The sequence below is a fragment of the Macrobrachium rosenbergii genome, chromosome 56, assembly GCF_040412425.1.
Source record: "Macrobrachium rosenbergii isolate ZJJX-2024 chromosome 56, ASM4041242v1, whole genome shotgun sequence".
Lineage (NCBI taxonomy): Eukaryota > Metazoa > Arthropoda > Malacostraca > Decapoda > Palaemonidae > Macrobrachium > Macrobrachium rosenbergii.
Window position 1 is genome coordinate 1,771,451 of NC_089796.1, and position 13,615 is coordinate 1,785,065.

The following is a 13,615-nucleotide window of genomic DNA, read 5'->3' on the forward strand; positions in this document are numbered from 1 at the left end:
CGCGGGTTTTTCTTCTTGAATTGGAGGTGACATTTACCTGTCTATTATGCAAAGTTTTGGTTTGATAGATTCATTCCATTTTGTTGCGCGAATACATTTTTATCTACTTATTAATTAAATCATTTATTTTTTTCTTTTTAATATTTGAGGTCTTTCAGTATTTCCCTTTACCTTCTCTTACTTCCTAATGAGCACCATATTCTTTAGAAGCTTGAATTTGAAGGCAGTGGCCTCTGTGAATAATAATAATAATAATAATAATAATAATAATAATAATAATAATAATAATAATAATAATAATAATATTCTTTGGAAGCTTGAATTTCAAGTCAGTGGCCCCTGTGGGCTTGTTCCATATGAATGGGGTTCATCTACTGAATAATAATAATAATAATAATAATAATAATAATAATAATAATAATAATAATAATAATAATAATAATAATAATAATAATAATAATAATAATAATAATAATGCTAAGAAATTCACAATCTCGTGAAAAACAATGTGTAATAAAAATCCACAATTGTATAGCAAACTAATTACTAGGCAAAATAAACAAGCATGTAACTATATTACATAGTATATAGTTTCCTATATAAATGTGGATTTTTATTGCACAACAACAACAACAACAACAACAATAATAATAATAATAATAATAATAATAATAATAATAATAATAATAATAATAATAATAATAATAATAATAATAACAAATGCTTTAAGCTGTATAGTGGAGTGGTTTGCTTGAACTTCCTGTTGCTTGCAAGGCGAAAATGCATGATTTTTTTTTCAGCTCTGCACTGAAATCACATTTGCCACTCAGTAGCCTGTGGTACTAACTGTCACAGCGTACAATACTACAATACTTCCCTGTTGTTTAAACAAATTAACATATTTTTTTTTATATCATTTCTTACATGTGCCATTTGCTGAGCAAATTCACGTGAGTCTCATTTTATGGTTTTATTTTATTATTTTATTTCTGCTTCCTTATTACTTCTCTTTTTTTGTATTTTTTCATAATTCGCTCTGACTTTCTCGTTACTGTAGTATTCTGTATTTCCAGTTATGGTTTGAGTTATGATATTAATGATATTATCATCAAATGATAGAAAAATTGAATTATTACATAGATCATAGGATGATTTTGGATGTCGTTGGTACCTTGAAAAAAAAGGCTTATTTTTCATCATGCAGTTTTAATCTTGAATAAAGTTTCATTGTCTAGATCGAAATTCATAATTAGTATTTTAAATTCTTTTTCTATTTTTTTCAGAGAGTCTAATCACTTGAAAGGGAATTATGGGAATAATGCCTCTAAAACGAGCTCTGCAGAAGTAATAAAAAAACTGCCGTTAAATAACGGAGAGAGAGAGAGAGAGAGAGAGAGAGAGAGAGAGAGAGAGAGAAATAGCACAGTTAGGTATTGTCATATCAATTTTGACGAGAGAGAGAGAGAGAGAGAGAGAGAGAGAGAGAGAGAGAGAGAGAGAGAGAGAAATAGCACAGTTAGGTATTGTCATATCAATTTTGACGAGAGAGAGAGAGAGAGAGAGAGAGAGAGAGAGAGAGAGAGAGAGAGAGAGAGAGAGAGAGAGAAATAAATAGGAAAGTTGTGTATTGTCATGTCAATTTTGACGAGAGAGAGAGAGAGAGAGAGAGAGAGAGAGAGAGAGAGAGAGAGAGAGAGAGAGAGAGAGAGAGAGAAATAACAAAGTTAGGTATTGTCATGTCAATTTTGACGAGAGAGAGAGAGAGAGAGAGAGAGAGAGAGAGAGAGAGAGAGAGAGAGAAGAGAGAGAAATAAATAGGAAAGTTGGGTATTGCCATGCCAGTTCTGAGTAATGCAAGTCAATGCTAGCCCCCTTTTACGTAAGTTATGCAAAAAAGTAACAATTTTAAAATATATATAAAATCAAAAGAGTGAATATACGATCATTAACCATTATCTTGTTTTTATCAAATGTACGAGATTTTGCAGTAGGGGCATCCCCTTTGCCCGTGGCAAGAGAGAGAGAGAGAGAGAGAGAGAGAGAGAGAGAGAGAGAGAGAGAGAGTATAATAGTAAGTTTTACATACTTCCGTTCCTTTGAGAAACACCTGTGCGCATTCACAGAACAATGATTCTTTTGTATGACATTTCAACCCACTTAGTTTTCTGGTGCATATTGATTCTTAGTGTAATAATTTTACTTTTATCACTCTTATCTAAATTATTATCCTTTTAGATAAGAGTCTTCAAACAGCTGCGTCTTTATTTTTCAGTCTTCATCGAACTCCGTCACATTTGACCAGAAAGTGGTTTATGGTATTTCGTAAGTATTTTTAACAGTTTTATTTTTACCATGAGAAAGTTGCTCCAGGAAGTAATGGCTCTCCGCTTGTATATATTACATCTGCACATTATTATTATTATATTAAAGTAGTTTAACCAGACCACTGAGCTGACTTTCAGCTCTCATAGGGCTGGCCTACATCTGCACAAGTAATGAGGCTTCAAGACCATGTTTTAGTAGCTAGAATAACCCTCTCTAATCCCCAAAAATTATCATTTGGTGCAGAGAAAGCCAAGCACACATGTCTCTAGAACTGTGATTCCCAAGCTTTTTTTGGCCAAGTCCCACCTAATCACCTCTAAAATCCTGATGCCCCCTGTGGTAATATATAATTCTTCTATTCACGTGGAGGAAGCCTAAAAGGCCTTTAACTTGGTCTGAACATTCACGAATTGGGCCCCCCCCTAAAAATCAAAATACCACCCTGCTGGGGTGTACGCCCCACGTTGGGAACCACTGCTCTAGAGAAAAGGCTGTTGCAATTGTTGTGTAGAGTAATTAAAGAGGTACAAGGGGTGGAATACTATCCTGCAAAACTTATGCGCATACCGTGAGTAACTGTAGTCGATTGGGCCTTTCAGATTTAAACTAAATTTTTTTTCGGAGTAGACTGGAACCCGAAAACCTTGTAATGGCCAGGTATTGTTAACAAGGTCTTCGCATTATCTAGTAATAATATAGCCAAGAGGCTTTTTTTATTACTGAAGAACAGGTAAGCATGTAATATGTTATAAGTATTACGTATAATTACGGTAATTTTAAAAGTGTAAAAGCATTTGAACATACGGATAATTTCATTTTTTCTCTTATAAGGAATTTAAGGGCCATTAAACGGAAAGATTACATATATTACAATTGCAAGGCTTATTAATATTCCAATATATTCATACGCTGTTGGCCCAGCGTTCGACTCTCCGACCTGCCAATGAAGAATTAGAGAAATTTATTTCTGGTGATAGAAATTAATTTCTCGTCATAATGTGGTTCGGATTCCACAATAAGCTGCAGGTCCCGTTGCTAGGTAACCAATTGGTTCATAGCCACGTAAAATAAATCTAATCCTTCGGGCCAGCCCTGGGAGAGCTGTTAATCAGCTCAGTGGTCTGGTTAAACTAAGGTATACTTAACTTTTTCCAATATTCATAAGGCTTCCTGTTACGTGTTGATAGGATATGTGAGTTTTGAGTTTGGTGGTAAAGCTTCAATATGACTTGCTTATTCGGGACATTTTCTGTGCATCCAGAGTTTTCATAACTTTATATTTTGATTACTCTGAAGATCCCATTGTTACATGGTTTTAAAATCTTCTTCTTCTTCTTTCGACTTTATTAGTCCCACTGTATAGCAGGGTCGGCCGCTCGAGCCAACTTTCTCCATCTATTTCTATCTCTTGCATCTTCTTCCCCTAGTCTTTCCTCACCCACACCCCTCTTCACCTCATCCATCCATCTGACCCGCTGACGCCCTACACTCCTCCACCTCCCTGTCACTGGGATGTTCTTAGCTCTCTTGATTGGTTCCACCTCCTCTCTTCTTATTACACGGCCATAGTAACCTCCTCTCTATTTGCCGAATATTCTGAAACTCCCTCTTTGTCGTCTGGTTATTTGCAACTTCCTCTGTGTTTACTGATTATTCAGAACTTCCTCTGTGTTTTCTGATTGTCTATAACTTCCTTTGTGTCAACTGAATATTTGCAGCCTTTTAAAACTTCTTATGAGTGTCCTAATTCTTTGGAACTTGTATAAAAGGCTGGTTTAGTCAACCAAATTAATACCAAATTATATGGTTTCGTTTTTTTCACAGTTTTTGTAGCAACTAATGTTAATCTGGGCAGGTTGGCACATTTGTGCTCTTTACTACTGAACTGAATTGCCCTAGAGAACGCAAATATGAAAACTTATTTGATATTCAACTTATTTATGAGAATACTTCGTTGGTTTTAAAATATGCTTCAGTTTGGGTCTTGGATAAGTAAGTCCTAACAATATATTCTTTCTGGTTTGGTATTTATGTACAGCAGATACCCGAGTAGAATAGTATCTTGGTCTTTAACAGGAATTTCCCGTAGGAGGTTAGTACCGTCAGTACACCTCATGCGGTGCACTGTAGGTATTACTTGAGGTTCTTTGCAGCATGCCTTCGGCCCCTAGCTGCAACCCCTTTCGTTCCTTTTACTGTACCTTCTTTCATATTCTCTTTCTTCCATCTTACTTTCCACCCTCTTCTAACAATTGATTCATAATGCAACTGCTTTGAGGTTTTCCTCCTGTTACACCTTTCATACCACCTTACTATCAATTTCCGTTTCAGCTCTCAATGACCTCATAGGTCCCAATGCTTGGCCTTTGGCCTAAATTCTATATTAAATTCAATTCAATTTAACAGGAACCGAGGAGATGAACAGCATGTTATGAAAAAATAATCTTTATTCAATTATGCCAATAGCGTCCAATATACATCTTCATGATCTAAGTGACTATTAGTCGTCCTCGACTTCAGGAAAGTCGGCTTCTGGGGCCTTGGGCACGACGTTGTCGTCGACGACCCTGTACCCGTTGTGGTCAGCCACATACTTGACGTGGTACTCGTTTCCGTCGGGCGCTACCCAGGAGTACTCGCCCTCGACGGCCCTTCCGGGCTGACCCTCCTGCTCCTGCTCATGGTTGTCCAACTCGAAGTCCACGATGTCTGAAGGGCGAGCGGCTCCAAGGGCCACTAGGCAGAGAGCGAGGATGACCTGAGGTGCAGAAGAAAGATTTAATTCCTGGATGAAGATACGCACTGAAGGGGAAGTCGAAGGAATGTGTTTTCTACCAAACATATTTTCTGCCAAATATATTTCCTACCAAATGTATGACCTACCAGATATATTTTCTACCAAATATATTTTTATGTCAAAGGAATATGTGTTCTACTAAATATATTTTCTGCCAAATATATTTTCTACCAAATATATGACCTGCCAGATATATTTTCTACCAAATATATTTTTATGTCAAAGGAATATATGTTCTACCAAATATATTTTCTACCAAATATATTTTTATGTCAGAGGACTATATGTTCTACCAAATATATTTTCTACCAAATATACTTTGATGTCAAAGGAATATATTTTGCACCAAACTGCCTTTCTTTCTTTAAATCTTCAGGTGAAAACTCTTCTGGTCAGAGTTAACAGACTAGAAACCCGAGAGGGCTCCAAAAGGAAATCAGCCTGTAGAGAGAGAGAGAGAGAGAGAGAGAGAGAGAGAGAGAGAGAGAGTTCATAGGAAAAAGTGACAAATAAATAAATATGAAGAAACAGAAAACAAAACTGTTACACCTGGATTCAGGAGACGTCAGCAACAGACAGCAGGAATGAATTTGCTCTTTGCTGAAAAGTCCATTCCTGCTCCCCGCTGCTGCTGATACCTCCTGAATTCAGGCGTACTGGTTTTGTTTTGTGGTCCTTCGTATTTTTATTCATTTATCACCTTTTTCTGTCACTTGTATGGTCAGCGACGCTAGTTTACAGAACTATCTCAATCAGCGATTGGATTCTTGATTCTAAGTTTAGTTGTTAGTTTATAGAATTAACTGAATCAGCGATTGGATTCTTGATTCTAACTTTAGTAGCTGGATTATAGAATTAACTCAGTCAGTGACTGGATTCTTAATTCTCACTTTAGTTGCTGGTTTATTCGATTAACTCAATCAGTGATTGGATTCTTGATTCTAACTTTAGTTGCTGGTTTATAGAATTACCTCAATAAGTGACTGGATTCTTGATTCTAAGTTTAGTTGCTGGTTTATAGAATTAACTGAATCAGTGAATGGATTCTTGATTCTAACTTTAGTTGTTGGTTTATAGAATTAACTCAATCAGTGGCTGGATTCTTGATTCTAAGTTTAGCTCCAAGAAGTTAATAGCATATCACAATACAAGTGATATATGTACCATATTACACCAACAGAACCAAAAGGATTAGGACAGACTTACCAGGACCTTCATAGCTGCGAGAGTTCGAAGTCAGAACTTAATACCGGGAAGCGTCGATTCTCGTCTTATATACTCATCTGCGACCTTCGTAGACCTCCAGGAGGGACAATAGAACTGCATTTAGGTTTAACGATAGTCGCCTCAAGTGAACGCGTTCGTCAGTCCCCTTTTTTTCGGCAAAAAATTAAATTTCTTGACTTCTGCGCGAATCCGTTAGTTTTGCTGGGTTGTTGAGGTATTGTGGAGGGAAGGTAAAAATTATAGAATTTGTTTACAGTCGTATACCAAGACAAATATACGTATTCAGGATCAGTAGATGACAATTTAGTTCGAAAGTAAGGTGAATATTAATAGCAAAATATTAAATCATCGGAGCATAATTTCTTATTAATGATTTTAGGTATATGACAACGCCCAAGAAAATTTTCACAAATTTTCAGGATATTTATATTTGTTTTCGCTGCAAACGTTATCTGACTCAGTAGATAACTGTATTCAGTTCAGAGGTGACATGAGTATTCAAAACAAAATATTAAATCTTTTGGGCATAATTTCTTTTTAATATCGATGGTTTTACAATTAAATTTAAGAAACTTTTCAAAATTTTTCAGGGTCAGCGGTTATGCCCTCGCTACAAAAATACCCCAACATTCATTATGTAATATTTCCCAGTAAGGGGGTTAGTGTCGTCAGTGCACCTCACGCGGGACACTGTAGGCATTACTAAAGATTCTTTGCAGCGTGCCTTCGTTAGGTCCCTAGGTGCAACCCGTTTCGTTCCTTTTACTGTACCGCCTTTCATATTCTTTTTCTTCCATCTTACTTTCCACCCTCTCCTAACAGTTGATTCATAGTGTAACTGCGAGGTTTTCCTCATATTCCACCTTTCAAACCTTTTACTGTGAATTTCCGTTTCAACTCTGAATGACCCCATAGGTCTGTTCTTGGCCTTTGGCCTAAATCTATATTCAGTGCAATTCAATTATATATATTTATCCACGGCTGTCATAAAAGTTCATTTGTTTTCTACAAAGAAACTGGTCTACGAATTCGACAGGTTTCATACATGTCCTTTTCATAATTAATTTCACCGTTAGGTACTGGTGTTCTTTTATTAAGAAAATATACATTTACAGTTCTTACAATTTGTAATATTGCATATATATCATAATATATTTACATAAATAAGATTAGTAATTAAAGTACATTCACTACATTACAATTTTTACCATTGGTCTAAATATGTTTTTAAATCACAAACATATTGACTCGTGAATACTTTTTGAACAGGTCGAAATCCTATTTTATTTACATTGAAAGTATTGGCCATTCTACTCTTCATCCATTTAAGTAATTGCGGGTCAGTACTTATAAATCCTAAGTATATCTTCCAATCCATATCCCTGCTATAAAATCAGATGTTAGGACCATCGCCCTATTTTCATCCTATTTTGAGTCTGCATCAAAATCTAACTATAAAATCCTTAACCTGTTACTTGTTTTCAGTTTACAACATTTATTCAGTAAGTCAAAGAGCCAAGTCAACAAATTTTAATCTAAGGGACAGAATTATGCCATACGCAAACAAGTTTATTTGTTATCCACAAAACACGAAGAAAAAGATACAGAAATTTGTCTCCACCTTCGACAGGTTTAAGCTTCCCTTTAGAATCGATTTCACTTTTAGTTGGTTCCCTTTAGAATCGATTTCACTTTTAGTTGCTTTCCTTTGGAATCGATTTCACTTTCAGTTGCTTCCCTTTAGAATCGATTTCACTTTTAGTTGCTTCCCTTTAGAATCGATTTCACTTTCAGTTGCTTCCCTTTAGAATCGATTTCACTTTCAGTTGCTTCCCTTTAGAATCGATTTCACTTTTAGTTGCTTCCCTTTAGAATCGATTTCACTTTTAGTTGCTTCCCTTTAGAATCGATTTCACTTTCAGTTGCTTCCCTTTAGAATCGATTTCACTTTCAGTTGCTTCCCTTTAGAATCGATTTCACTTTCAGTTGCTTCCCTTTAGAATCGATTTCACTTTTAGTTGCTTTCCTTTAGAATCGATTTCACTTTTAGTTGCTTCCCTTTAGAATCGATTTCACTTTTAGTTGCTTCCCTTTAGAATCGATTTCACTTTCAGTTGCTTCCCTTTAGAATCGATTTCACTTTCAGTTGCTTCCCTTTAGAATCGATTTCACTTTTAGTTGCTTCCCTTTGGAATCGATTTCACTTTCAGTTGCTTTCCTTTCACTTGAGACGCAAACTGAATATATTTGTTAGCTACAAAAACAGAGAGAGAGAGAGAGAGAGAGAGAGAGAGAGAGAGAGAGAGAGAGAGAGAGAGAGTCGACCACGTACAGGTTTCAAGACCAGTCGAAAGCCAATTTCATGGTCAGTTGCTTTTCCCCTAATTTGGGTAATAAACCCAGGCGTTTCAATCACTCGTCTACGTGTACAGAGTCTGGTGCCAAATACCTGAGTTGTTTGGCCGTAGTTCAGCCTGCAATAAACAAAACTCGTTTGGATCAGACGCTTGCCCAGCCAAGCATAACCGAAGTAACTTAGCAACGGATAAGCTATGTCTGGCAAGAAGGTATACCACCGGTGAAAATGATCCATTATTCTATTACTGCTGTTTCTAGTTTAACCACAGGAGAAAATGATGTTATTCCGTTACTGCTATATAGCCCGTAGGATGGGCTGTGCCCGTCAGTCCGCCTTAAGCAGTGCACTGTAGGCATTACTTAAGGTTCTTTACAGCGTCCCTTCCTGAGGACCCTGGCTGCAACTCCTGTCATTCCTTTTGCTACACCTCTGTTTCATCCAACTTACTTTCCACCAACTCTTTACAATTGCTTCAACATTATCTTCAGCACTGAATAACCTCATAGGTCCCAGTGCCTGGACTGTGGCCTAAATTTTATATTTACTTCAATTACTGCTACATGTCGCTTCCTCAGTGACTGAGCCCTGCCCTTCTCTCCTTTTGGGTCTGGGCATGAAAAGGGGCCATTAGTTTGCCTGTCTCGGTGGCTTTAGGCCTCAGAGAAAATAGGAACAGGGGCTGGGCAGGTAATTAGTTTGGTGACCAATAGCCGTTACGTAATGTTCCATCTGTGTTGCTGACATATGTATATATATATATATATATATATATATATATATATATATATATATATATATATATATATATAGATAGATAGATAGATAGATAGATAGATCTAGCAATCTGGTTTACTACAATAATTCATAAATCATTCATTCATTTACACAGCTCCATATCGCAGCAGCTGCTCTGCAGCGGCTGGAACTATTCTGATGCTGCTTAACGAAGAATTGCGTTGCTGACCTAAGATTGTATATAGTAATCTTGTTTGCTATGTTGTTTCTTAAATTCATTCATTCATTCCATCCCATCAGATAGCTGCATAATGCAGCAGCTGTTCTGCTGTTGCTGGGAGTATTCTGAAGCTGCTGAACGAAGAATTGATCTGATAATTATGTAACGGCTCATCCTTCGACTAGACCAGGGCCGTCCAAGTTGTTTGGGCTGAGGGCCACTCTTCAAAAAACAATAAGCTCGTGGGCCACCCGTGTGTATGTATGTATATGTATATGTATATATATATATATATATATATATATATATATATATATATATATATATATATATATATATATATATATATATATATATATATATATATATATATATATATATATATATATATATATATATATATATATATATATATATATATATATATATATATATATATATATATATATATATATATATATATATATATATATATATATATATATATATATATATATATATATATATATATATATATATATATATATATATATATATATATATATATATATATATATATATTACTCAAAATTTAGGAATAAGAAACTGACAAAGACTTATTTCAGAGAAAAATCTCATTTTATGATATCAAAGAGAGAAATATACTTTTACTTATTTTTCTCTAGTGGGCCACTTCCAAAATCAAACGGGCCACTTTTGGCCCACGGGAATGGGGTTGGACGGCCCTGGACTAGACAGTTACGTAAACGTAGATCTAGTGTGTTTATTAATTCCTTTCGTTCCCACTGTTAGTTGCTTGCTACAAAAGCTACTTTATATTGCTACAGGAATTCTAAGAATGCCAACACGAAGAATTTGTCTACTGAGATTGTGTGAGGACATTAATCGTAGATTGCTAAGTGAGAGAGCAGGTGTTTAATGGAAGGAAATAATTCTCTACCGACATATAACTTTTCTAAATCATTCCTTATCTCACTCAGCTCCAAGACGCTCATTTTAAATGATTATATAACTAAACTAACAGAGGTCACATAGACACATGCCATTAGCAAAAATAAAATTTATTGCAATAAAATCATCCAATATTGACAAAAGAATCTTCTGATTATTATTCCGTCCTCAACTAAAGGATGCTTATTATTAACAATTTTATAGAGACTTACGAAGGTTTCACATAAAGGCCCTAAAGGTTACATGAACACCTTCCATTATGAAAATAATCTTTGTTGAAAGGAAAGTCATCCAGTCTTGACAAAAAAATCCTCTGAATCATTATTAGTCGTCCTCGACTTCAGGAAAGTCGGCCTCGGGAGCCTTGGGCACGACGTTGTCGTCGACGACCCTGTACCCATTGTGGTCAGCTACGTACTTGACGTGGTACTCATTGCCGTCGGGCGCTACCCAGGAGTACTCGCCCTCGACTGCCCTTCCGGGCTGGCCCTCCTGCTCCTGCTCGTGGTTGTGCAACTCGAAGTCCACGATGTCCGAAGGGCGTGCGGCTGCGAGGGCCACGAGGCAGAGAGCGATGAGGACCTGGGATGGAGAATGAGGTGACGAAGGATTCAGATTGATGTAATGATTTTTTATCTATTTCCGTTAAGTAAATTCAGTGAAGACTTTATAGGAATGGAATGGAATATTGAGTTTAGGCCAAAGACCAAGCACTGGACCCAGGAGGTCATTCAGTGCCGGAAAGGAAAATGAGAATAGGTAGGTCTGGAAGACTTTTTAGGAATGGAATGGAATATTGAGTTTAGGCCAAAGGCCAAGCACTGGGACCTATGAGGTCATTCAGTGCTGGAAAGGAAAATGAGAATAGGTAGGTCTGGAAGACTTTTTAGGAATGGAATGGAATGGAATATTGAGTTTAGGCCAAAGGCCAAGCACTGGGACCTATGAGGTCATTCAGTGCTGGAAAGGAAAATGAGAATAGGTAGGTCTGGAAGACTTTTTAGGAATGGAATGGAATGGAATGGAATATTGAGTTTAGGCCAAAGACCAAGCACTGGGACCTATGAGGTCATTCAGTGCTGGGAAGGAAAATGAGAATAGGTAGATCTGAAAGGTGTAACAGGAGGAAAACCTCAAAGCAGTTGCACTATGAAATATTTGTTAGGAAGGGGTGGATAGCAAGATGGAAGAAAAGTAATATGAATGGAGGTACAGCAAAAGGAATGAAAAAGGTTGCAGCTAGGGGCCGAAGGGACACTGCAAAGAACCTTTAGTAATGCTTACAGTGCACCCCCTCAGGTGCACTGACGGCACTACCCACCCCCCCTACGGGGATGAAGACTTTATAACCTGAAAGATAAATACAAAAAACAACAATGACTTATTACATATTAATTAATTTTGTGAATGACTCATACTTACTTAACTTTTGAGAAAATGATTGATTCATTCGGTAATGTAATGATTCATGATTAGTTTCCTATAAGGAAAATCTTTGAAGGCTTAATTGAAGTTGAAATATAATTATGAAATGTAAAGATTCATCACTTAATTGAGTTAATATGGCTTCATGAAGTTTAGCCCGCCAAGCTAATCACTGGGGCACTTTCGGCCATTCAGAGCCTAAGACAGCGAAAAAACATAGTTGGAGCGGTTGGACAGCAAGATAAAGAGGTCCAGAAAATAATTGAGATGAAGTACAAGGATCTAAAGGAGGAGGTGGGAGAAAACCTTGCACTGGCACTAAGAAATAATTGTTGGAGATGTTGAACAGCAAGACTGAAGAAAGTGAGTGAGAATGGAGATAGAGTAAAAGGCTAAGAAGCGCCCAAGGGACTCAGCAAACGCCCTTAGGAACGCCCTACAGTGCCCCACGTGAGGCGCACTGACGGCACTAACCCCTATGGGGTCAAATAATTGATAGATGGATAGGTAGAGGCAGACAGAGACTCACCAGAACCTTCATGATTGTTTGATCTGAACGCCAAGACAAGCTTGATACCAAGACCTCATTGCTCTGGGCTTATATACACGGCAGTGACCTTCGCGCGTCCAAGGCTGTTGTGAAAACTGCTTTCGGCCATGAAATCCGCTTCCAACAAGCACGAAGGCATGACGAAGGAATTGGCATTTTTTTTTTTTTCTTGCACTGAATTAAACTGTTCACTGGTCTGTTCTGCATTACGAGGTCTGGGCAGTTAACAGTATTCTGTACGGGTGGCTAACAGGCGGATATGTGAAGACAGTTATAATTACCAATTATGACACACCCTTAAACTTTCTTGCAAGACGTTTTCAGTGCATGAAAAGTTTGATGCTGTGTAAAATAACCTACTCCCAGCTTCTCTCTCTCTCTCTCTCTCTCTCTCTCTCTCTCTCTCTCTCTTTCCTCAGAGCTTCTGTTAACCTCATCGTTATTCGATTATGCTTGTTGAATATAGAGAAAAACAGACTAATTAACTAGATCTCTCTCTCTCTCTCTCTCTCTCTCTCTCTCTCTCTCTCTCTCTCTCTCTCTCTCTCTATTTTCTCATAGCTTCTGTTAACCTCATCGTTATTCGATTTTGATTTTTAAACAGAAAGGAAAAAAAAATTAATATACTAAACAGTCAACGCTACATGTACTAAATCTCTCTCTCTCTCTCTCTCTCTCTCTCTCTCTCTCTCTCTCTCTCTCTCTCTCTCTCTCTCTCTCGCTCTCTTTTCTCAGGGTTCTGTTTACCTCACCGTTATTCGATTTTGCTGGTTAAACATAGAGAGAAAAAAATCTAGTATACTAAACAGTTGACACTATATATACTAAATCTCTCTCTCTCTCTCTCTCTCTCTCTCTCTCTCTCTCTCTCTCTCACACACACACAAGCACACACAAGCACACACAAACAGCGTTTTGTTGACGTCATTACCATGTAATTCAGCTTGTGAAATACCCAGGAAAACAAACGACACGTTTGGCAATGAAAACTCCAAAATTCATTTGCTCTCATTACGAAAACGTGAC

At 37.0% G+C, this 13,615-nt stretch overlaps 2 protein-coding genes across 2 annotated transcripts; both read right to left on the reverse strand.

Moving 5' to 3' along the window:
• Positions 1-4,774: 4,774 nt before the first annotated feature.
• LOC136836311 (cuticle protein CP575-like) lies at positions 4,775-6,358 on the reverse strand. Its single transcript, XM_067100437.1, has 2 exons — positions 6,329-6,358; positions 4,775-5,083 (listed from the first exon to the last, which is right to left on the reverse strand). Exons 1-2 carry the CDS (start codon positions 6,338-6,340, stop codon positions 4,826-4,828), a joined length of 270 nt encoding a protein of 89 aa, XP_066956538.1. The 5' UTR covers positions 6,341-6,358; the 3' UTR covers positions 4,775-4,825.
• A 4,350-nt stretch (positions 6,359-10,708) lies between these two features.
• LOC136836719 (cuticle protein CP575-like) lies at positions 10,709-12,608 on the reverse strand. Its single transcript, XM_067101234.1, has 2 exons — positions 12,569-12,608; positions 10,709-11,196 (listed from the first exon to the last, which is right to left on the reverse strand). The coding sequence occupies exons 1-2, from the start codon at positions 12,578-12,580 to the stop codon at positions 10,939-10,941; spliced, it is 270 nt and encodes an 89-aa protein (XP_066957335.1). The 5' UTR covers positions 12,581-12,608; the 3' UTR covers positions 10,709-10,938.
• Between the last annotated feature and the right edge of the window lie 1,007 nt (positions 12,609-13,615).